This window comes from Hyperolius riggenbachi, chromosome 12, assembly GCF_040937935.1.
Source record: "Hyperolius riggenbachi isolate aHypRig1 chromosome 12, aHypRig1.pri, whole genome shotgun sequence".
NCBI lineage: Eukaryota > Metazoa > Chordata > Amphibia > Anura > Hyperoliidae > Hyperolius > Hyperolius riggenbachi.
The window spans coordinates 220,111,782-220,137,022 of NC_090657.1; the positions used below are offsets into that span (position 1 = coordinate 220,111,782).

A 25,241-nucleotide genomic window follows, 5' to 3' on the forward strand; every position below is an offset into this window, starting at 1 on the left:
AAATTACTACAAAAACATTGTAATTCGGCCGTCAGCAAAACCTGGAAGCCAGATGACATCTCTCCCCACTATCCATGGCAGCCTGGAGGGGGAATTGTAATTTACGCCACCGGGACTTTTGCAGGAGCAGGCTGAGCTGTTTATCGGCTTTACCCTCTGCCCAAATCTCCTGGCGGCTGAAACATACAGTGGTGTATAAAACTATTTGCCCCCTTCCTGATTTCTTATTCTTTTGCATGTTTGTCACACTTAAATGTTTCTGCTCATCAAAAACCGTTAACTATTAGTCAAAGATAACATCATTGAACACAAAATGCAGTTTTAAATGATGGTTTTTATTATTTAGTGAGAAAAAAAACCTCCAAATCTACATGGCCCTGTGTGAAAAAGTGATTGCCCCCCTTGTTAAAAAATAACTTAACTGTGGTTTATCACACCTGAGTTCAATTTCTGTAGTCACCCCCAGGCCTGATTACTGCCACACCTGTTTCAATCAAGAAATCACTTAAATAGGAGCTATCTGACACAGAGAAGTAGACCAAAAGCACCTCAAAAGCTAGACATCATGCCAAGATCCAAAGAAATTCAGGAACAAATGAGAACAAAGTACTGTAATTGAGATCTATTAGTCTGGTAAAGGTTATAAAGCCATTTCTAAAGCTTTGGGACTCCAGTGAACCACAGTGAGAGCCATTATCCACAAATGGCAAAAACATGGAACAGTGATGAACCTTCCCAGGAGTGGCTGGCCGACCAAAATTACCCCAAAAGAGCAGAGAAAACTCATCCGAGAGGCCACAAAAGACCCCAGGACAACATCTAAAGAACTGCAGGCCTCACTTGCCTCAATTAAGGTCATTGTTCACGACTCCAACATAAGAAAGAGACTGGGCAAAAACGGTCTGCATGGCAGATATCCAAGGCGCAAACCACTTTTAAGCAAAAAGAACATTAAGGCTCGTCTCAATTTTGCTAAAAAAACATCTCAATGATTGGCAAGACTTTTGGGAAAATACCTTGTGGACCGACGAGATAAAAGTTGAACTTTTTGGAAGGTGCGTGTCCCGTTACATCTGGCGTAGAAGTAACACAGCATTTCAGCAAAAGAACATCATACCAACAGTAAAATATGGTGGTGGTAGTGTGATGGTCTGGGGTTGTTTTGCTGCTTCAGGACCTGGAAGGCTTGCTGTGATAGATGGAACCATGAATTCTACTGTCTACCAAAAAATCCTGAAGGAGAATGTCCGGCCATCTGTTCGTCAACTCAAGCTGAAGCAATCTTGGGTGCTGCAGCAGGACAATGACCCAAAACACACCAGCAAATCCACCTCTGAATGGCTGAAGAAAAACAAAATGAAGACTCTGGAGTGGCCTAGTCAAAGTCCTGACCTGAATCCTATTGAGATGTTGTGGCATGACCTTAAAAAGGCGGTTCATGCTAGAAAACCCTCAAATAAAGCTGAATTACAACAATTCTGCAAAGATGAGTGGGCCAAAATTCCTCCAGAGCGCTGTAAAAGACTCGTTGCAAGTTATCGCAAACGCTTGATTGCAGTTATTGCTGCTAAGGGTGGCCCAACCAGTTATTAGGTTCAGGGGGCAATTTCTTTTTCACACAGGGCCATGTAGGTTTTGAGTTATTTTTCTCACTAAATAATAAAAACCATAATTTAAAACTGCATTTTGTGTTCAATGATGTTATCTTTGACTAATAGTTAACGGTTTTTGATGAGCAGAAACATTTAAGTGTGACAAACATGCAAAAGAATAAGAAATCAGGAAGGGGGCAAATAGTTTTTCACACCACTGTAGGTATGCGCCGCACAGCCCTTGAGTTTGGAACCTGTGCTTTATGATATAGCCTATCCAGAGTTTGAATTTGAACCTGCAGAGCATTCACAGGTGACCGCTGCATCTCCTCTGCACTGTGATGGAATAATCACTGAACTTGACATATGGGGAAGGCTATGACTGTCGGCTGTGATGTGAGGGCATTTTCTCTTCTCCCGTCCCTTAGACACCTTGTTGTTTACTCCTGTTGTTATGACCACCAGCTCTCAGCATGATGTAATGGCCTTAGAGTTTTCTCGAGGGGTTAGTAACTCATAGTTCAGTGATGTAACCTCCTAAACTTCTCAGCAACACATTCCTTCCTCCACCCGCCAAAAGCAGCTGCATGTAATGAAACGCCAGATCCGCCCGAACCACTCTGCGGTGTTTTGATCTCGTCTTACACAGCCGGTCATACCAGCGTGATGCCTCTAAAGTTACTGGCTGCCTATAGGTTGCAGGATCCTGGCAGGCCTCTAGTGTTGCCTGTGTAGTTTTGGGATGCACAATCTCCCACAATGCCGTGTGTGAGGCTGCCTGCTGCTGTGTGTACTGGGCTATAGGTTGTAGGATCTTGGCAGGCCTCTAGTGTTACATACAAAGGGACAAAAGAGCATTCCGATGGTGCGTTAACACTTTAATAAAATCACACACATAAAATCAATGCACTTACAGTATATGTGCAAGTATTGCACATTTAAGAGGCCACCAGCGAGTCCCCTCAACGTCCTGTGCCTGGCCAGGGCTGACAGGGTCCGTGCGAGTGGTGAGACAGGTGGAGAGAGGGACAACCGCCTGCTCACAATCCTCTCGGCAAGCCGTCTGACGTCACAACGCGTTTTGGCGCTTAGCCACGCCTTCTTCAGGTCTGCACATATACTGTAAGTGCATTGATTTTATGCGTGTGATTTTATTAAAGTGTTAATGCACCATCGGAGCGCTCTTTTGTCCCTTTGTATGTCCCATATCAGTACTCTGGCACCACCCAGTTGAAGGAGCAGTGCCATGGGCAAATTCACTTAAAGTGCCATACCTAACTCTAGCTAGCGCCGGTACCATTACTTTTTTGAGGCCTCTAGTGTTGCCTGTGTAGTTTTGTGATACACAATCTCCTACAATGCAGTGTGTGAGGCTGCCTGCTGCTGTGTGTGCTGGGCTATAGGTTGCAGGATCCTGGCAGGCCTCTAGTGTTGCCTATGTAGTTTTGTGATACACGATCTTCCACCATGCATTGTGTGTGGCGGACTGCTCTCGCCATGTGCTGCTATGTGTGTGTGCTGGGCTATAATTTGTAGGATCCTGGCAGGCCTCTAGTGTTGCCTGTGTAGTTTTGGGATACACAATCTCCCACAATGCAGTGTGTGAGGCTGCTGTGTGTGCTGGGCTATAGGTTGCAGGATCTTTGCAGGCCTCTAGTGTTGCCTGTGTAGTTTTGGGATACACAATGCCGGCTTTCTTTCCCACAATGCAGTGTGTGAGGCTGCCTGCTGCTATGTGTGCTGGGCTATAGGTTGCAGGATCCTGGCAGGCCTCTAGTATTGCCTGTGTAGTTTTGTGATACACGATCTCCCACAATGCATTGTGTGCGGCGGACTGCTCTCGCCATGTGCTGCTATGTGTGTGTGCTGGGCTATAGGTTGTAGGATCCTGGCAGGCCTCTAGTGTTGCCTGTGTAGTTTTGGGATACACAATCTCCCACAATGCAGTGTGTGAGGCAGCCTGCTGCTGTGTGTGCTGGGCTATAGGTTGTAGGATCCTGGCAGGCCTCTAGTGTTGCCTGTGTAGTTTTGGGATACACAATGCCGGCTTTCTTTCCCACAATGCAGTGCATGAGGCTGCCTGCTGCTATGTGTGCTGGGCTATAGGTTGCAGGATCCTGGCAGGCCTCTAGTGTTGCCTGTGTAGTTTTGGTATACACAATCTCCCACAATGCAGTGTGTGAGGCTGCCTGCTGCTGTGTGTGCTGGGCTACAGGTTGTAGGATCCTGGCAGGCCTCTAGTGTTGCCTATGTAGTTTTGGGATACACCATCTCCCACAATGCAGTGTGTGAGGCTGCCTGCTGCTGTGTGTGCTGGGCTCTAGGTTGCAGGATCCTGGCAGGCCTCTAGTGTTGCCTGTGTAGTTTTGGTATACACAATCTCCCACAATGCAGTGTGTGAGGCTGCCTGCTGCTGTGTGTGCTGGGCTACAGGTTGTAGGATCCTGGCAGGCCTCTAGTGTTGCCTATGTAGTTTTGGGATACACCATCTCCCACAATGCAGTGTGTGAGGCTGCCTGCTGCTGTGTGTGCTGGGCTCTAGGTTGCAGGATCCTGGCAGGCCTCTAGTGTTGCCTGTGTAGTTTTGGGATACACAATCTCCCACAATGCAGTGTGTGAGGCTGCCTGCTGCTGTGTGTGCTGGGCTATAGGTTGCAGGATCTTGGCAGGCCTCTAGTGTTACATACAAAGGGACAAAAGAGCATTCCGATCGTGCGTTAACACTTTAATAAAATCACACACATAAAATCAATGCACTTACAGTATATGTGCAAGTATTGCACATTTAAGAGGCCACCAGCGAGTCCCCTCAACGTCCTGTGCCTGGCCAGGGCTGACAGGGTCCGTGCGAGTGGTGAGACAGGTGGAGAGAGGGACAACCGCCTGCTCACAATCCTCTCGGCAAGCCGTCTGACGTCACAACGCGTTTTGGCGCTTAGCCACGCCTTCTTCAGGTCTGCACATATACTGTAAGTGCATTGATTTTATGCGTGTGATTTTATTAAAGTGTTAATGCACCATCGGAGCGCTCTTTTGTCCCTTTGTATGTCCCATATCAGTACTCTGGCACCACCCAGTTGAAGGAGCAGTGCCATGGGCAAATTCACTTAAAGTGCCATACCTAACTCTAGCTAGCGCCGGTACCATTACTTTTTTGAGGCCTCTAGTGTTGCCTGTGTAGTTTTGTGATACACAATCTCCTACAATGCAGTGTGTGAGGCAGCCTGCTGCTGTGTGTGCTGGGCTATAGGTTGCAGGATCCTGGCAGGCCTCTAGTGTTGCCTGTGTAGTTTTGTGATACACGATCTTCCACCATGCATTGTGTGTGGCGGACTGCTCTCGCCATGTGCTGCTATGTGTGTGTGCTGGGCTATAATTTGTAGGATCCTGGCAGGCCTCTAGTGTTGCCTGTGTAGTTTTGGGATACACAATCTTCCACAATGCAGTTTGTGAGGCTGCCTGCTGCTATGTGTGCTGGGCTATAGGTTGCAGGATCCTGGCAGGCCTCTAGTGTTGCCTATGTAGTTTTGGGATACACAATCTCCCACAATGCAGTTTGTGAGGCTGCCTGCTGCTATGTGTGCTGGGCTATAGGTTGCAGGATCCTGGCAGGCCTCTAGTGTTGCCTGTGTAGTTTTGGGATGCACAATCTCCCACAATGCAGTGTGTGAGACTTCCTGCTGCTATGTGTGCTGGGCTATAGGTTGCAGGATCCTGGCAGGCCTCTAGTGTTGCCTGTGTAGTTTTGGGATACACAATCTCCCACAATGCAGTGTGTGAGGCTGCCTGCTGCTGTGTGTGCTGGGCTATAGGTTGCAGGATCCTGGCAGGCCTCTAGTGTTGCCTGTGTAGTTTTGTGATACACGATCTCCCACAATGCATTGTGTGCGGCGGACTGCTCTCGCCATGTGCTGCTATGTGTGTGTGCTGGGCTATAGGTTGTAGGATCCTGGCAGGCCTCTAGTGTTGCCTGTGTAGTTTTGGGATACACAATCTCCCACAATGCAGTGCAGTGTTCTCCCCAGGCACTTTTAGCCGGGTACTCCACCCGGCTAGATTTGGTGACCACCCGGCTGTCATCGGCTCACCTCCTCACCTCCTCCTATGCTGTAAGCAGGGTTGCCCTGCATTTTCATATCAACCCACCCGGCTACTTTTTCATGCCACCCGGCTACTATTTCATGCCACCCGGCTGGAAAAAAATTCTGGGGAGAACACTGGCAGTGTGTGAGGCTGCCTGCTGCTGTGTGTGCTGGGCTATAGGTTGCAGGATCCTGGCAGGCCTCTAGTGTTGCCTGTGTAGTTTTGGGATACATAATCTCCCACAATGCAGTGTGTGAGGCTGCCTGCTGCTATGTGTGCTGGGCTATAGGTTGCAGGATCCTGGCAGGCCTCTAGTGTTGCCTGTGTAGTTTTGGGATACACAATCTCCCACAATGCAGTGCGTGAGGCTGCCTGCTGCTGTGTGTGCTGGGCTATAGGTTGTAGGATCCTGGCAGGCCTCTAGTGTTGCCTGTGTAGTTTTGGGATGCACAATCTCCCACAATGCCGTGTGTGAGGCTGCCTGCTGCTGTGTGTGCTGGGCTATAGGTTGCAGGATCCTGGCAGGCCTCTAGTGTTGCCTGTGTAGTTTTGGGATACACAATCTCCCACAATGCAGTGCGTGAGGCTGCCTGCTGCTGTGTGTGCTGGGCTATAGGTTGTAGGATCCTGGCAGGCCTCTAGTGTTGCCTGTGTAGTTTTGGGATACACAATCTCCCACAATGCAGTGTGTGAGGCTGCTGTGTGTGCTGGGCTATAGGTTGTAGGATCCTGGCAGGCCTCTAGTGTTGCCTGTGTAGTTTTGGGATACACAATCTCCCACAATGCAGTGTGTGAGGCTGCCTGCTGCTGTGTGTGCTGGGCTATAGGTTGCAGGATCTTTGCAGGCCTCTAGTGTTGCCTGTGTAGTTTTGGGATACACAATGCCGGCTTTCTTTCCCACAATGCAGTGTGTGAGGCTGCCTGCTGCTATGTGTGCTGGGCTATAGGTTGCAGGATCCTGGCAGGCCTTTAGTATTGCCTGTGTAGTTTTGTGATACACGATCTCCCACAATGCATTGTGTGCGGCGGACTGCTCTCGCCATGTGCTGCTATGTGTGTGTGCTGGGCTATAGGTTGTAGGATCCTGGCAGGCCTCTAGTGTTGCCTGTGTAGTTTTGGGATACACAATGCCGGCTTTCTTTCCCACAATGCAGTGCATGAGGCTGCCTGCTGCTATGTGTGCTGGGCTATAGGTTGCAGGATCCTGGCAGGCCTCTAGTGTTGCCTGTGTAGTTTTGGGATACACCATCTCCCACAATGCAGTGTGTGAGGCTGCCTGCTGCTGTGTGTGCTGGGCTCTAGGTTGCAGGATCCTGGCAGGCCTCTAGTGTTGCCTGTGTAGTTTTGGGATACACAATCTCCCACAATGCAGTGTGTGAGGCTGCCTGCTGCTGTGTGTGCTGGGCTATAGGTTGTAGGATCCTGGCAGGCCTCTAGTGTTGCCTGTGTAGTTTTGGGATACACCATCTCCCACAATGCAGTGTGTGAGGCTGCCTGCTGCTGTGTGTGCTGGGCTATAGGTTGCAGGATCTTGGCAGGCCTCTAGTGTTACATACAAAGGGACAAAAGAGCATTCCGATGGTGCGTTAACACTTTAATAAAATCACACACATAAAATCAATGCACTTACAGTATATGTGCAAGTATTGCACATTTGGGAGGCCACCAGCGAGTCCCCTCAACGTCCTGTGCCTGGCCAGGGCTGACAGGGTCCGTGCGAGTGGTGAGACAGGTGGAGAGAGGGACAACCGCCTGCTCACAATCCTCTCGGCAAGCCGTCTGACGTCACAACGCGTTTTGGCGCTTAGCCACGCCTTCTTCAGGTCTGCACATATACTGTAAGTGCATTGATTTTATGCGTGTGATTTTATTAAAGTGTTAATGCACCATCGGAGCGCTCTTTTGTCCCTTTGTATGTCCCATATCAGTACTCTGGCACCACCCAGTTGAAGGAGCAGTGCCATGGGCAAATTCACTTAAAGTGCCATACCTAACTCTAGCTAGCGCCGGTACCATTACTTTTTTGAGGCCTCTAGTGTTGCCTGTGTAGTTTTGTGATACACAATCTCCTACAATGCAGTGTGTGAGGCAGCCTGCTGCTGTGTGTGCTGGGCTATAGGTTGCAGGATCCTGGCAGGCCTCTAGTGTTGCCTATGTAGTTTTGGGATACACAATCTCCCACAATGCAGTTTGTGAGGCTGCCTGCTGCTATGTGTGCTGGGCTATAGGTTGCAGGATCCTGGCAGGCCTCTAGTGTTGCCTATGTAGTTTTGGGATACACAATCTCCCACAATGCAGTTTGTGAGGCTGCCTGCTGCTATGTGTGCTGGGCTATAGGTTGCAGGATCCTGGCAGGCCTCTAGTGTTGCCTGTGTAGTTTTGGGATACACAATCTCCCACAATGCAGTGTGCGAGGCTGCCTGCTGCTGTGTGTGCTGGGCTATAGGTTGCAGGATCCTGGCAGGCCTCTAGTGTTGCCTGTGTAGTTTTGGGATGCACAATCTCCCACAATGCCGTGTGTGAGACTTCCTGCTGCTATGTGTGCTGGGCTATAGGTTGCAGGATCCTGGCAGGCCTCTAGTGTTGCCTGTGTAGTTTTGGGATACACAATCTCCCACAATGCAGTGTGTGAGGCAGCCTGCTGCTGTGTGTGCTGGGCTATAGGTTGTAGGATCCTGGCAGGCCTCTAGTGTTGCCTGTGTAGTTTTGGGATACACAATCTTCCACAATGCAGTGTGTGAGGCTGCCTGCTGCTGTGTGTGCTGGGCTATAGGTTGCAGGATCCTGGCAGGCCTCTAGTGTTGCCTGTGTAGTTTTGGGATACACAATCTCCCACAATGCAGTGTGTGAGGCTGCCTGCTGCTATGTGTGCTGGGCTATAGGTTGCAGGATCCTGGCAGGCCTCTAGTGTTGCCTGTGTAGTTTTGGGATACACAATCTCCCACAATGCAGTGTGTGAGGCCGCCTGCTGCTGTGTGTACTGGGCTATAGGTTGTAGGATCCTGGCAGGCCTCTAGTGTTGCCTGTGTAGTTTTGGGATGCACAGTCTCCCACAATGCAGTGTGTGAGGCAGCCTGCTGCTGTGTGTACTGGGCTATAGGTTGTAGGATCCTGGCAGGCCTCTAGTGTTGCCTGTGTAGTTTTGGGATACACAATCTCCCACAATGCAGTGCGTGAGGCTGCCTGCTGCTGTGTGTGCTGGGCTATAGGTTGTAGGATCCTGGCAGGCCTCTAGTGTTGCCTGTGTAGTTTTGGGATGCACAATCTCCCACAATGCCGTGTGTGAGGCTGCCTGCTGCTGTGTGTGCTGGGCTATAGGTTGTAGGATCCTGGCAGGCCTCTAGTGTTGCCTGTGTAGTTTTGGGATACACAATCTCCCACAATGCAGTGTGTGAGGCTGCTGTGTGTGCTGGGCTATAGGTTGTAGGATCCTGGCAGGCCTCTAGTGTTGCCTGTGTAGTTTTGGGATGCACAATCTCCCACAATGCCGTGTGTGAGACTGCCTGCTGCTGTGTGTGCTGGGCTATAGGTTGTAGGATCCTGGCAGGCCTCTAGTGTGGCCTGTGTAGTTTTGGGATACACAATCTCCCACAATGCAGTGTGTGAGGCTGCTGTGTGTGCTGGGCTATAGGTTGCAGGATCTTTGCAGGCCTCTAGTGTTGCCTGTGTAGTTTTGGGATACACAATGCCGGCTTTCTTTCCCACAATGCAGTGTGTGAGGCTGCCTGCTGCTATGTGTGCTGGGCTATAGGTTGCAGGATCCTGGCAGGCCTCTAGTGTTGCCTGTGTAGTTTTGTGATACACGATCTCCCACAATGCATTGTGTGCGGCGGACTGCTCTCGCCATGTGCTGCTATGTGTGTGTGCTGGGCTATAGGTTGTAGGATCCTGGCAGGCCTCTAGTGTTGCCTGTGTAGTTTTGGGATACACAATCTCCCACAATGCAGTGTGTGAGGCAGCCTGCTGCTGTGTGTGCTGGGCTATAGGTTGTAGGATCCTGGCAGGCCTCTAGTGTTGCCTGTGTAGTTTTGGGATACACAATGCCGGCTTTCTTTCCCACAATGCAGTGCATGAGGCTGCCTGCTGCTATGTGTGCTGGGCTATAGGTTGCAGAATCCTAGCAGGCCTCTAGTGTTGCCTGTGTAGTTTTGGGATACACAATCTCCCACAATGCAGTGTGTGAGGCTGCCTGCTGCTGTGTGTACTGGGCTATAGGTTGTAGGATCCTGGCAGGCCTCTAGTGTTGCCTGTGTAGTTTTGGGATACACAATCTCCCACAATGCAGTGTGTGAGGCTGCCTGCTGCTATGTGTGCTGGGCTATAGGTTGCAGGATCCTGGCAGGCCTCTAGTGTTGCCTGTGTAGTTTTGGGATACACAATCTCCCACAATGCAGTGTGTGAGGCCGCCTGCTGCTGTGTGTACTGGGCTATAGGTTGTAGGATCCTGGCAGGCCTCTAGTGTTGCCTGTGTAGTTTTGGGATACACAATCTCCCACAATGCAGTGCGTGAGGCTGCCTGCTGCTGTGTGTGCTGGGCTATAGGTTGTAGGATCCTGGCAGGCCTCTAGTGTTGCCTGTGTAGTTTTGGGATGCACAGTCTCCCACAATGCAGTGTGTGAGGCAGCCTGCTGCTGTGTGTACTGGGCTATAGGTTGTAGGATCCTGGCAGGCCTCTAGTGTTGCCTGTGTAGTTTTGGGATACACAATCTCCCACAATGCAGTGCGTGAGGCTGCCTGCTGCTGTGTGTGCTGGGCTATAGGTTGTAGGATCCTGGCAGGCCTCTAGTGTTGCCTGTGTAGTTTTGGGATGCACAATCTCCCACAATGCCGTGTGTGAGGCTGCCTGCTGCTGTGTGTGCTGGGCTATAGGTTGTAGGATCCTGGCAGGCCTCTAGTGTTGCCTGTGTAGTTTTGGGATACACAATCTCCCACAATGCAGTGTGTGAGGCTGCTGTGTGTGCTGGGCTATAGGTTGTAGGATCCTGGCAGGCCTCTAGTGTTGCCTGTGTAGTTTTGGGATGCACAATCTCCCACAATGCCGTGTGTGAGGCTGCCTGCTGCTGTGTGTGCTGGGCTATAGGTTGTAGGATCCTGGCAGGCCTCTAGTGTTGCCTGTGTAGTTTTGGGATACACAATCTCCCACAATGCAGTGTGTGAGGCTGCTGTGTGTGCTGGGCTATAGGTTGCAGGATCTTTGCAGGCCTCTAGTGTTGCCTGTGTAGTTTTGGGATACACAATGCCGGCTTTCTTTCCCACAATGCAGTGTGTGAGGCTGCCTGCTGCTATGTGTGCTGGGCTATAGGTTGCAGGATCCTGGCAGGCCTCTAGTGTTGCCTGTGTAGTTTTGTGATACACGATCTCCCACAATGCATTGTGTGCGGCGGACTGCTCTCGCCATGTGCTGCTATGTGTGTGTGCTGGGCTATAGGTTGTAGGATCCTGGCAGGCCTCTAGTGTTGCCTGTGTAGTTTTGGGATACACAATCTCCCACAATGCAGTGTGTGAGGCAGCCTGCTGCTGTGTGTGCTGGGCTATAGGTTGTAGGATCCTGGCAGGCCTCTAGTGTTGCCTGTGTAGTTTTGGGATACACAATGCCGGCTTTCTTTCCCACAATGCAGTGCATGAGGCTGCCTGCTGCTATGTGTGCTGGGCTATAGGTTGCAGGATTCTAGCAGGCCTCTAGTGTTGCCTGTGTAGTTTTGGGATACACAATCTCCCACAATGCAGTGTGTGAGGCTGCCTGCTGCTGTGTGTACTGGGCTATAGGTTGTAGGATCCTGGCAGGCCTCTAGTGTTGCCTGTGTAGTTTTGGGATACACAATCTCCCACAATGCAGTGTGTGAGGCTGCTGTGTGTGCTGGGCTATAGGTTGTAGGATCCTGGCAGGCCTCTAGTGTTGCCTGTGTAGTTTTGGGATGCACAATCTCCCACAATGCCGTGTGTGAGACTGCCTGCTGCTGTGTGTGCTGGGCTATAGGTTGTAGGATCCTGGCAGGCCTCTAGTGTGGCCTGTGTAGTTTTGGGATACACAATCTCCCACAATGCAGTGTGTGAGGCTGCTGTGTGTGCTGGGCTATAGGTTGCAGGATCTTTGCAGGCCTCTAGTGTTGCCTGTGTAGTTTTGGGATACACAATGCCGGCTTTCTTTCCCACAATGCAGTGTGTGAGGCTGCCTGCTGCTATGTGTGCTGGGCTATAGGTTGCAGGATCCTGGCAGGCCTCTAGTGTTGCCTGTGTAGTTTTGTGATACACGATCTCCCACAATGCATTGTGTGCGGCGGACTGCTCTCGCCATGTGCTGCTATGTGTGTGTGCTGGGCTATAGGTTGTAGGATCCTGGCAGGCCTCTAGTGTTGCCTGTGTAGTTTTGGGATACACAATCTCCCACAATGCAGTGTGTGAGGCAGCCTGCTGCTGTGTGTGCTGGGCTATAGGTTGTAGGATCCTGGCAGGCCTCTAGTGTTGCCTGTGTAGTTTTGGGATACACAATGCCGGCTTTCTTTCCCACAATGCAGTGCATGAGGCTGCCTGCTGCTATGTGTGCTGGGCTATAGGTTGCAGAATCCTAGCAGGCCTCTAGTGTTGCCTGTGTAGTTTTGGGATACACAATCTCCCACAATGCAGTGTGTGAGGCTGCCTGCTGCTGTGTGTACTGGGCTATAGGTTGTAGGATCCTGGCAGGCCTCTAGTGTTGCCTGTGTAGTTTTGGGATACACAATCTCCCACAATGCAGTGTGTGAGGCTGCCTGCTGCTATGTGTGCTGGGCTATAGGTTGCAGGATCCTGGCAGGCCTCTAGTGTTGCCTGTGTAGTTTTGGGATACACAATCTCCCACAATGCAGTGTGTGAGGCCGCCTGCTGCTGTGTGTACTGGGCTATAGGTTGTAGGATCCTGGCAGGCCTCTAGTGTTGCCTGTGTAGTTTTGGGATACACAATCTCCCACAATGCAGTGCGTGAGGCTGCCTGCTGCTGTGTGTGCTGGGCTATAGGTTGTAGGATCCTGGCAGGCCTCTAGTGTTGCCTGTGTAGTTTTGGGATGCACAGTCTCCCACAATGCAGTGTGTGAGGCAGCCTGCTGCTGTGTGTACTGGGCTATAGGTTGTAGGATCCTGGCAGGCCTCTAGTGTTGCCTGTGTAGTTTTGGGATACACAATCTCCCACAATGCAGTGCGTGAGGCTGCCTGCTGCTGTGTGTGCTGGGCTATAGGTTGTAGGATCCTGGCAGGCCTCTAGTGTTGCCTGTGTAGTTTTGGGATGCACAATCTCCCACAATGCCGTGTGTGAGGCTGCCTGCTGCTGTGTGTGCTGGGCTATAGGTTGTAGGATCCTGGCAGGCCTCTAGTGTTGCCTGTGTAGTTTTGGGATACACAATCTCCCACAATGCAGTGTGTGATGCTGCTGTGTGTGCTGGGCTATAGGTTGTAGGATCCTGGCAGGCCTCTAGTGTTGCCTGTGTAGTTTTGGGATGCACAATCTCCCACAATGCCGTGTGTGAGGCTGCCTGCTGCTGTGTGTGCTGGGCTATAGGTTGTAGGATCCTGGCAGGCCTCTAGTGTTGCCTGTGTAGTTTTGGGATACACAATCTCCCACAATGCAGTGTGTGAGGCTGCTGTGTGTGCTGGGCTATAGGTTGCAGGATCTTTGCAGGCCTCTAGTGTTGCCTGTGTAGTTTTGGGATACACAATGCCGGCTTTCTTTCCCACAATGCAGTGTGTGAGGCTGCCTGCTGCTATGTGTGCTGGGCTATAGGTTGCAGGATCCTGGCAGGCCTCTAGTGTTGCCTGTGTAGTTTTGTGATACACGATCTCCCACAATGCATTGTGTGCGGCGGACTGCTCTCGCCATGTGCTGCTATGTGTGTGTGCTGGGCTATAGGTTGTAGGATCTGGCAGGCCTCTAGTGTTGCCTGTGTAGTTTTGGGATACACAATCTCCCACAATGCAGTGTGTGAGGCAGCCTGCTGCTGTGTGTGCTGGGCTATAGGTTGTAGGATCCTGGCAGGCCTCTAGTGTTGCCTGTGTAGTTTTGGGATACACAATGCCGGCTTTCTTTCCCACAATGCAGTGCATGAGGCTGCCTGCTGCTATGTGTGCTGGGCTATAGGTTGCAGGATTCTAGCAGGCCTCTAGTGTTGCCTGTGTAGTTTTGGGATACACAATCTCCCACAATGCAGTGTGTGAGGCTGCCTGCTGCTGTGTGTACTGGGCTATAGGTTGTAGGATCCTGGCAGGCCTCTAGTGTTGCCTGTGTAGTTTTGGGATACACAATCTCCCACAATGCAGTGTGTGAGGCTGCTATGTGTGCTGGGCTATAGGTTGTAGGATCCTGGCAGGCCTCTAGTGTTGCCTGTGTAGTTTTGGGATACACAATCTCCCACAATGCAGTGTGTGAGGCAGCCTGCTCTCGCCGTGTGCTGGGCTATAGGTTGCAGGATCCTGGCAGGCCTCTAGTGTTGCCTGTGTAGTTTTGGGATACACAATCTTCCACAATGCAGTGCATGAGGCTGCCTGCTGCTGTGTGTGCTGGGCTATAGGTTGTAGGATCCTGGCAGGCCTCTAGTGTTGCCTGTGTAGTTTTGGGATACACAATCTTCCACAATGCAGTGCATGAGGCTGCCTGCTGCTGTGTGTGCTGGGCTATAGGTTGTAGGATCCTGGCAGGCCTCTAGTGTTGCCTGTGTAGTTTTGGGATACACAATGCCGGCTTTCTTTCCCACAATGCAGTGTGTGAGGCTGCCTGCTGCTATGTGTGCTGGGCTATAGGTTGCAGGATCCTGGCAGCCCTCTAGTGTTGCCTGTGTAGTTTTGGGATACACGATCTCCCACAATGCATTGTGTGCGGCGGACTGCTCTCGCCATGTGCTGCTATGTGTGTGTGCTGGGCTATAGGTTGTAGGATCCTGGCAGGCCTCTAGTGTTGCCTGTGTAGTTTTGTGATACACAATTGCAGCTTTCTTTCCCACAATGCAGTGTGTGAGGCTGCCTGCTGCTGTGTGTGCTGGGCTATAGGTTGTAGGATCTTGGCAGGCCTCTAGTGTTGCCTATGTAGTTTTGGGATACACAATGCCGGCTTTCTTTCCCACAATGCAGTGTGTGAGAGGGCCTGCTCTTGTGCTCTGGGCTGTCGAGGAGCTGACTGTTTCTTCTGTTTTTCAGTTTCCCCAGGACACATCGCCTCCTGGCACTGCCCTGACTGATCAGCAATGACCAGGTAAGCAGTACTGGATATTAAAGTGGAATTCCATTTTTTTGTTGAGAAATAAGCAAACACTGCAGTTCAGCTCTACGTATTGCACAGATTAAAGGGAAACTAAAGCGAAGGTGACGTATTTTTTTCCTTTTAAGCAATACCACTTGCCTGGCAGCCCTGCCGATCTATTTGTCTGCAATAGTGTCTGAATCACACACCTGAAACAAGCATGCAGCTAATCCAGTCATGCTTCAGTCAGAGCACCTGATCTGCATGCTTGTTCAGGGTCTATAACTAAAAGTATAAGAGGCAGAAGATCGGCAGGTCAGCCAGGCAATATGCATCGTTTAAAAGGAAATAAATGTGGCAACCTCTACATATCCCTCTAACTTTAGGTTGCCTTCCATGGAAGACCTTGAACCCTTTCCAATCCTTTGTTGGATTATGTTATTAGGTGCTGTTGGTGGATCTAGCCCGACATAGTGTGAGCCCCTTTAGATTACAGTGTCCGACACTCAGATCACCACAAGCCACATAATTTAAAGGGAACCTGGAGGGAAAAAGGTACCCTGAATGGGTACTTGCCTCGGTAGAGGGAAACCATCTAGAGCAGAGGTTCTCAAACTGTGTGCAGAGGCTGCCCTTCGAGTCACGTGTCCCTATTCTATTTCTCCTACTGATTGCATCTTTCACTTGATTCGAGGGCGGCCACGGCGATCAGCGTCTTCTCCTCTCCCTCACTCTTCCCCTAGTGCTGGCTTTTCCTGATTGCGTCATACCAGCACTAGGGGGAAGAGTGAGGTAGAGGAGAGGTCTCCCAGAATCAGGTGAGACACAAATTCTTTCACTGCATTTAACTCTGGGGGGGGGGGGGGGGGAGGGAACGGAAGAGGACACAAGGAGACACGAAGGAGGACATAGGCAACAAATGAGGAAACAAAGGGGGGGGGGGGGGGGGGGAGGACACGGGACAAATGAGGGCAGAAAGGGAGAAGGAGGAGGACTCGGGACAAATGAGGACAAAAAAGGAGAAAAAGGAAGACTCTGGACAAAAAGGGAGAAGGAGAAAGACTCGAGACAAATGAAAACAAATGGGGACACAAAGGAGATGAAGGAGGACATGGGATGCAAAGGGGGACAGAGGAGAACACGTGACAAACTGGGACACAAAGGAGGACACAGGGATAAATGGCGAGTGTCATCAAGGGTGCCTTGACCTGGAAAAGTTTGAGAACCGCTGATCTAGAAGCTTCCCTGTCCTCCTAGCTTGCACTGATCCAGTGCTGGGACCCCCTGAATCTCTTGACCGGAGCCTTGTGGAAGTGACCGCGCTCCTGTCCATGAACGAGTCTGAGGCCAAGTAACGCTTAGCTTCTGCGCAGTTCGTCCGTGACCTCCAGGGGTCGCGGCATCCAGTAGTGGTTGGGATTCAGAGGCTTTTCTATATCGAAGTAAATATCTGATTTTTTTTCCCCTTTATACTTAGTTTGCTTTAATATATTGTTTTTGACTTGCCTCTAGGGGCGCCATTGCTGAATCTAGCCCGGCACAGCATCAGGCCAGGCTATGCGGATTTAAGTCCGGCATTTGATCCCCTCCAGTACCATGCTGCACAGTCATTATTAGGCTGGCACATGTGCAGTGGAGCATGTCGAGTCTCCTCCTCTGTAGGCAGAGACCCGACTGGCTCCCCAAAATCACCCACTGCCATGTTCTGGGGGAGGGTGTTTGGAAAAGGAAAAATGGATTGGAAAGGGTTAACTTGCTTGCCTTTTTTCTGTCTCTCTCGCCCCCCCCCCCCCCAACCACCCCAGTAATTTCAGATCTGCATGGTGCATGTCAGTGTAAGCCAGGTGTGTCAAACTCAAATACAAAGTGGGCCGAAATTAGATGGGACCAAGTCGCAGGCCAAACTCAATGTCTGCTTGCCACCTTGTAAAGTTCTCTGGTGTCTAATTGCCCCCCTCCAACTCCTACACAGTTCCCTGGTGTCTAGTAGCTCCCCCATACAGTTCCCTGGTGTCTAGTGGCTCCCAGCCTCTCCTATACAGTTCCCTGGTGTCTAGTAGCTGCCCCATACAGTTCCCTGGTGTCTAGTGGTCCTCCCTCCCCTGTACAGTTCCCTGGTGTCTAGTGGTCCTCCCTCCCTCTCCTATACAGTTCCCTGGTGTCTAGTGGCCCCCAATCTCTCCTATACAGTTCTGTAGTGTTTACTTCTTTACCGCTACCTCCCCCATATGGCTTCCCTGGTATTCTAGAACCTCAGCTCCAATATAGCTTCCCTGGTGGTCTAGAATGGGCCAAACATAATGCAAAGTGGGGAAACCCCTTGAGGGCCAGATTTAATGGCTCTGAGGGTGAGATTTGGCTCACGGGCCAGAGTTTGACATGTATGGTGTAAGCTGTCAGTGTGGTGAGCTGTGGGCGTGGCATCCTGTAGCAGAATCTTCTGATGTGTCTGATAGTTCCCTCACACAATGCTAACCAGCATCCTGCCATTGCCTGTGTTTCCTCTCGTTTGAAGCTCTCCTGTCTCCCGCGTAGTGTATAACGGTAAGCGACCCACAAGCAGCACCCGCTCTCCAAGCAGCAGCGAGATATTCACGCCAGCTCATGAGGAAAATGTGCGATTCATTTACGAAGGTGAGAAATGGATGTCTTAATAAAGCGTACTGTGATTGTGGGTGTGTCCATAGTGGTGTGGTCTATTCAACTGCTGGGAGGGCCTGAGCTGTAGGCTGCACCAACTACCTAAGCTTAGTTCACACAGGGCTGGTTCACACTGGCACTTATCTGGTAAACGGATCCCCCCGGCCCCCATCACCAAAGTAAATTTTGCTGGCTAGAATAGTCCAATTTTTTAGCCAGTGTGTACCCAGAGGCGTATCTACAGGGGTGCAGGTATGGCATGTGCCATGGGAACACCACTGCTCCGGAGTTCTCCATATAGATTTTAGTTTTTATCTGGGTGACATTCTGCTGCCTGCTTACTTTGGGGGGGGGGGGGGGGGGGGGGGGGGGGGGGCAAGCTCTCTAATTGTTAGGGGGATATGTACAGGCTGACCCTGCTTCACTTCAATGTGCACAAAACCAATCAGCCGCTTGCCCCCTTCCGAGGGGCAGATTTCCGTTTTAGCCATAGGCGCTTTTTTCCCAAGATACGCCTCTGTGTGTACCACAGGATCCATTTCTCATTGTCTCCCGTGTAGTGCTTCATCAGCCGTTTCCGCTGGGCTCCCGCTGTCTGGAAAAATCACTGCAGCGCCAAACTTGTGGTCTGTTCAGCGGAGCGTACAGAACGGATCCGTTCAAACGCACCAATGTGAACGGATCTATTGGTTTAACCCTGGATCCATTCGCATCCGGTACAATCCTTTCCATTACGACCCGTGACTGGACCGGTTTTTTAATTGCCAGTGTGAACCAGGCCTCTGTACACATCCAGTCCTGTCCTGTCAATTTTGCATGAGTTTTGTATCAGTTTTACCTGACTGGATTGGAATTGTACACCTTTTGTGTGTGAACACAGCCATACAAACACATACAAAACTGATGCTAACTGTCAAAAACTGACAGGACTGGACACCTTTTTATGTGTGAACCAAGCATTACCCTCCTCTGCGACACAGGGGTCCATCCTTTAAGGATACCCGAGGTGACATGTGACATGATGAGATAGACATTGTGTATGTACAGTGCCTAGCACACAAATAACTATGCTGTGTTCCTTTTTTTCTTCCTCTGTCTGAAAGAGTTAAATATCAGGTATGTACAGTAAGTGGCTGTCAGTCATGATTCAGACAGGAAGTGACTACAATGTGACATTTTAGCTCTGGCATACTTCAATAAATGTGTCATTGAGCAAAAACAATAAAACAGTAAAAACATAAAAAGTGGATTTAAGTATAAAACTGTATTTTCATCTCGGGTGTCCTTTCAGGATATGGCTTGGGAAGTCATGATGACCACACTTGTTTTATAACCCCTGCAAGATGGGCCTCCAGCCTATAGGGGTCACTGTTAGGAGGTGAGGAAAAGGGTTGAGAACATTTTGGGCAGTGCATCAAGGTTTTTCTTGGAGACCCATGATTCGTAGTTTTGCTCCTGTATGAAACATTGGAGTGTATACCCCACATGTAGATACTGAGCCCATTCAGCCCTATTTCCTGCTAAACAGTTTTCCTAATCTTTGTGCGATATTCAATAGCAGATGCGGATGAGCGTGAATGATTTAGCGGAATGTGAAATCGTCCTGCAGTGTGCAGGGGGTGCAGCTGTGTACTCACGTGTTAACTCACCTAAGCCGCCACCTCCCTTCTGATGCACTCCAAGCTGTGTTCCATTTTCTTACACTTCTGCCTTCAGAGCAGGAGTTCCGGTTTAGAAGGTGTCAAAACGTGGCATGGAATGCATCGGAAGGGAGGCTGCAGCTTGGGTGAGTTAACCCTTACATACACAGCCCACTACCCCCGGGCCCCACAAGGCGATTTCTCATTTTTCAAATTACCCGTATATACGCGAATACAAGTCGACCTCGTGTATAAGTCGACTCCAATATTCGACCCTCTTAAGCAACATGACGTTTTAATACGTTGCGCGTTCCCGACGCCGTTTCCATGTTCAGCGATTGGGGAAGAGGACTGAGCGGTCCTCTACCCAATCGCAATGTCTGCAATGAATGGACATGACCGCGATCAGTGGCCACATCCATTAATAAAACAGGAAACAGTAACAGTGTAGTTAAAGGGAAGGTTCAGGGAGGGGATTAAAAAAATAAAAATACATTTCCACTTACCTGGGGCTTCCTCCAGCCCGTGACAGGCAGGAGGTGCCCTCGCCGCCGCTCCGCAGGCTCCCGGTGGTCTCCGGTGCCCGACCTGGCCAGGCCGGCTGCCAGGTCGGGCTCTTCTGCGCTCCATTTCCTGGCACTTCTGCGTCCCACGCCGGCGCGCTGACGTCATCGGACGTCCGCCGGGCTGTACTGCGCAGGCGCAGAGCTACTGCGCCTGCGCAGTACAGCCCGGCGGACATCCGATGACGTCAGCGCGCTGGCGTGGGACGCAGAAGTGCCAGGAAATGGAGCGCAGAAGAGCCCAACCTGGCAGCCGGCCTGGCCAGGTCGGGTGGGGCACCGGAGACCACCGGGAGCCTGCGGAGCGGCGGCGAGGGCACCTCCTGCCTGCCACGGGCTGGAGGAAGCCCCAGGTAAGTGGAAATTTATTTTTATTTTTTTAATCCCCTCCCTGAACCTTCCCTTTAAGAATAGAAAAAAAAAGTGAACATTTCCTATAACAGAAAGTGTTTACTAGTGCCATCTTGTGGCCAAAAAGTTAAATTACACATACAGGCACATACATACTTACACAATACTAATAAAATTAATAACTTACATTACCAAAGTCCCCCCCCCCCCCCCCCCCCCCCCCCCCAAAAAAAAAAAAATCAGTTTAAAAAAAAGACATAAATAGTTGCCTTAGGGACTTAGCTTTTTTAATCTATATTTTATGAGGGAAAATTACTTTTAGTTTACTACATAGGGGCTTGTAATTATGGACCGGACAAAAAAAATCAACAAAACAGAAAAACAACACCTATATTTCAAAATAATATATTGTCGCCATACATTGTGATAGGGACATAATTTAAACTGTTTAATAATTGGGACAACTGGGCAAATAAAATGTGTCGGGTTTTATCCACAGTAGAACGTTTAATTTTAAAACTATAATGGCCGAAAACTGAGAAATAATAATTTTTTTCCATTATTTTCTTATTTTTCCCATTAAAACGCATTTAGAATAAAATAATTCTTAGCAAAATGTATTATCCACAGAAAGCCTAATTGGTGGCGAAAAAAACGAGGTATAAATCATTTTCTTGTGATAAGTAGTAATAAAGTTATTAGGGAATAAAAGGGAGGAGAACTGACAGGTGAAAATGACTCTGGTCCATTAGGGTAAAAACCCTTGGGGGTGAACTGGTTAATTGTTGTGACCAGGACTTTCAGACCTGTGCATTCTTGGCGTTTCCTTTATCAAGAAAGTGTCACTTACCACTGGGTACATTGCTGCAAATGGGAATGTCACTGATTGTACACACATTACTCAGTGTTGCCTGTGACTCGTGAATAAGTCGACCCCTATACTTTTATTTTCGTAAGTCAAGTCAGACCTAAATTTCTGGGCTTATACTCGAGTATATACTGTACGTATTCTCACTCATCCCTAGTAGCAGAACTTGTTTTATCAGTGTAGAAACTGATTGATTAGCTGATGCTATATAAGTCACCTTTCAAACCACCTGACCAGGAAACCCTTCTAGGCCACTTCCTGCTGCTGACTGAAGGGCTGCATGCTGCAGGTTTCCCAGAGAGCTTTGTCTTCGCCCCACCCCCTGCAGTTTGAAGCCCCATACACACTTGCAACCAAGGTCACACAAAATGCTCGCTTGTGATCGTATTTCGGGCAGCTTTTTTTTCCCGTACAAACACACTGCTCAGCTATTTGCCCAGCAGGGGGTTCTTGTCTATGGGGAGGGGGGTATGAGCAACAATAAGCTGCTGGCCCCTGCTGCTGTATATAACAATAGCGACAGGATATGGTTTTCCAGCGTATAATATTGCTAATGAGCAGTCATTAGGGTACACCTGTACACAGTAAACAGAAGTGACATGGTACAGCTTGGCACTATTGAAGCATTTATTAGCCTAGTGTCAGTGTATGCAATACAGATCGGCATAAAAGCATATTAGTTGCTATACTTATGGCGGTGGGGTGCAGGGCATTCCAATGAGTGCCTCGTGGTGCACAGCCTGAAAACAGTTTTGCTAAAATTTAGCTTCCCTGAGGCTCTCATGTGCACGTTTTGCGAAACAGTCGTCAGGCCATGCACCCACAGGAATGCCCTGCACCTCCACCACCATTTTTTAAGATTACCACATTTTTCTTCTTTTGTCAGACCCCCTGTTAGTATAATAACCCTATAATTCAGTCCCAGTGCTGAGCAGCGCCCCCTGTCAGTGCCTGTGTGTATGAGGCTGATGTGTCGGTTTGTGTTGTTGCATGTCAGCATGGCAGAGCGTGGAGCGGGACCTGAGGAACCAAGTGTCTGGCGTGGACCGTGGACTTGTGGAGGAATACGTGGAGAAGCAGCCAAGCAATAACCTGAAATGTGAGTTCTGCCATCTTGGAATGCTTCCGGCCGTTACCACCAGAGATAATCGCTGAGACGCTGAGTTTTTCCGACTCTGCAAATCGTGTGGCCGTTTGAATGCATATTGACAATGGACCAATCCGAAAGAGCAGAAACTAAATTTGATTAGTCCAGTGTCAAGCTGCATAAAAATTGCTAGAAAATGTGCACCGATGTGGAAAAGTCGTCTGTAATGACCACATGCCGGCCGATCGTAGTGATCACTATTAGAGGTGGGGGGGAGAGAGAAGAGGATCCACTCACCTTCCTGACATTCTCCCGGCGATCGTCGCTCCCCTCCGCTCTGGCCGGGATCTCTGCTCACTCTGCTTTAAGTGTTGGGTACCGGCTTGATGACGTCATCAAGCAGCGACCCGGAACTTAACGGCTGTGCGAACAAGGGTGCCGGCCAGAGCAAGGGTGCCGGCCAGCTCATTGCTGGGAAGTGAGTAAAGGCCGCTGGCAATACAGGGGACACCTGGCTACACTGGGGACACCATGCCTAGCTAGCTAGACTGGGGATCCGGCTGCCCCCCCCCCCCCCCCCAACGGGGGCAGATTGGACCAAGAGGCAAATCTCTCTCTGATCAAATCTGAGCCACCCCAGTGTGTATACCGCTAACGGAACAGCAGGGCAGGAGATTCCGAAGATGGATGAGCACCGCGAGGTGGGCGTCACAGGGCAGGTAATGTATAAATGCACATGCTGGGGGTACATTTATACACTAGGTGGCAGCACCGGGGGTTTCGAGGTGTTTGTTGATCGTCCCGATATCGCTCGCTGTTACCCCTGCACACCTGAACGACCACAACGGCCCGACATCTCGCAGCATGTCCAATCGATACATGAGACAGATTTCTGACTGAAATTGGTCGCATCGTCTATCAGAAATACTCTTGGCGGCACTGATTTTTTTTCCCGATTTGATAATTATTGAAACAGATGGTCGAACAGCCGCCAAGTCGAGAAGTGTATAGTCACCTTTAGGGCTCAGCCACACTATAAGCGCTTTTCTGAGCGCTTGTAATCAGCGTTTTTTAAAACGCTCCCATTCACTTTCATTAAAATTCGCAGCTATTTTTCGCATAATGCGATTGCGCAATTGGCACGATTTTTAACGCGAGACACTAAGCAGGCTGTTTAACGTTATACTGTATAGTCTCATAGTTATACAACAGACCTCAGTACAGACACGGCCTAGGCGTACAGCTGATACCATATAGGTCACCAAGCCTCCGCCACGCTTACCTTTCCTGGTTCCTGCTTAGCGTCCATCCCGCTCCGTTCAGCACACGAACTGGCAAACCATGCGGGCTTCCGGCGTCTCTTCACCCACGCAACCGGAAGTGACGCCACGTAAGGGCGGAAGTACGTCACACGTACGCCGCTACTGAGGGCAATCAGCTGCCTACCCTCTGGAGGCCCGCATGACTTCCCGCGTCACTTCCGGCGCGCCATTAGCCTCCGCTCCAGGGGAATCATGGACGCCGCGCGTGTCCTCCGGATCCGCCGCAACTCGGGCAGCCAGGACATCCATGGGAGAAGGTAGTCTTCCTTTTTCTCCCCTCCGGACCACCACACCTCTCCAGGCAGGTCCACCATTCGCCGCCAACCGGGTCCCAAACACACCTGGTCTGACGGACCGGCGAGCGACAAGAACACTCCTTGTTCCCTGGAACAGGAAACGTCAACTGGTGATCGAGGGGTTGGACAAAGATTTATAGAGTACTCTATCTGGACGTTTCCTGTTCCTGGGAGGAGCCTGTCGTTCTCGTGGTGGACCTGTCCTGGAGGTTACTAAAAAGGATGTTACCAGGTAACTAACATTGGTTTTTCGCATAATGCGATTGCGCAATTGGCACGATTTTTAACGCGATTTTAAAGGAATACTGTACGGGGTCGGGGGAAAATGAGTTGAACTTACCCAGGACTTTTAATGGTCCCCCGCAGACATCCTGTGCCTGCGCAGCCACTCCCCAATGCTCCGGCCCCGCCTCCGGTTCACTTCTGGAATTTCTGACTTTAAAGAGAACCAGAGGTGGGATTTAATTATGTCACTGGGGCACAGAGGCTGGTTGTGCACACTAAGACCAGCCTCCATTGCCCCATGGTGTGCCTCCATGTCCCCCCTGCGCACCGCTATACCCCCGCAGTGCTGGCGACACGCAGCGTGTCGCCAGCACAATGTTTACCTATGCGCTGTCAGTCAGCGCCGCTCCCCCGCCTCCTCCGCATCGGCGCTACCCGCCCGCGTCACTTCCCTCACGCTGATAGGAGGGAAGTGTCGCGGGCGGGTAGCGCCGATACAGAGGAGGAGGGGGAGCGGCGCTAACAGACAGGCATAGGTAAACATTGTGCTGGCGACGCGCTGCGTGTCGCCAGCACTGCGGGGGTGTAGCGGTGCGCAGGGGGGACATGGAGGCACACCATGGGGCAATGGAGGCTGGTCTTAGTGTGCACAACCAGCCTCTGTGCTCCAGTAACATAATTAAATCCCACCTCTGGTTCTCTTTAAAGTCAGAAAACCACTGCGCCTGTGTTGCCGTGTCCTCACTGCCACTGATCACCTGCAAGAACTAAAGATGTCACCACCAGTGATACATTTCAGAATGTAGATTGGAGAGAGGAGAGATTTTACAATGGGCAAACACTGACGAAATAATCTATAAGGCCAGAAACCCACTAGCAGCGCTTTTCTGAGCGCTTTGTGGTTTGAAAAGCTCTTGCTAATGCAATGCTAGGGGGTGTGATCCCACTTGAGCGATGTGATTTTATAAAAATCCCCCATAGCATTGCATAAGTAAGAGCTTTTTCAAATCACTAGCGCTTAGAAAGCGCTCCTAGTGGGTTTCTGGCCTAAATTAATATTGTATTAAAAAAAAAAAAAAAAAAAAGAGCAATTTTATTAATTATGTTGTTTTCAGTCCAGGTCCTCTTTAAAGGATACCCGAGGTGACATGTGACATGATGAGATAGACATGCATATGTAAAGTGCCTAGCACACAAATAACTATGCTGTGTTCCTTTTTTTTTCTTTCTCTGCCTGAAAGTGTTAAATATCAGGTATGTAAGTGGCTGACTCAGTCCTGACTCAGGCAAGAAGTGACTACAGTGTGACCCTCACTGATAAGAAATTCCCCTTTTTATCTCTATCCTGCTCTAAAGAGCCATTTTCTGCTAGGAA

The 25,241-nt window shown here is 50.2% G+C and overlaps 1 protein-coding gene across 3 annotated transcripts in view; it reads left to right on the forward strand.

The window, feature by feature from the left end:
• The window catches only part of MCRIP1 (MAPK regulated corepressor interacting protein 1), a 35,887-nt gene that overhangs the window by 8,100 nt on the left and 2,546 nt on the right, over nucleotides 1–25,241 (forward strand). For 2 of the 3 annotated variants that reach the window (XM_068263216.1, XM_068263217.1), the window contains exons 2-4: nucleotides 14,832–14,886; nucleotides 17,390–17,508; nucleotides 21,934–22,035. In XM_068263216.1, coding sequence (XP_068119317.1) covers nucleotides 14,879–14,886; nucleotides 17,390–17,508; nucleotides 21,934–22,035 — 229 coding nt within the window. In that variant the 5' untranslated portion in view covers nucleotides 14,832–14,878. The remainder of the gene's footprint in view (nucleotides 1–14,831; nucleotides 14,887–17,389; nucleotides 17,509–21,933; nucleotides 22,036–25,241) is intronic. The other variant, XM_068263218.1, reaches the window with a different exon arrangement.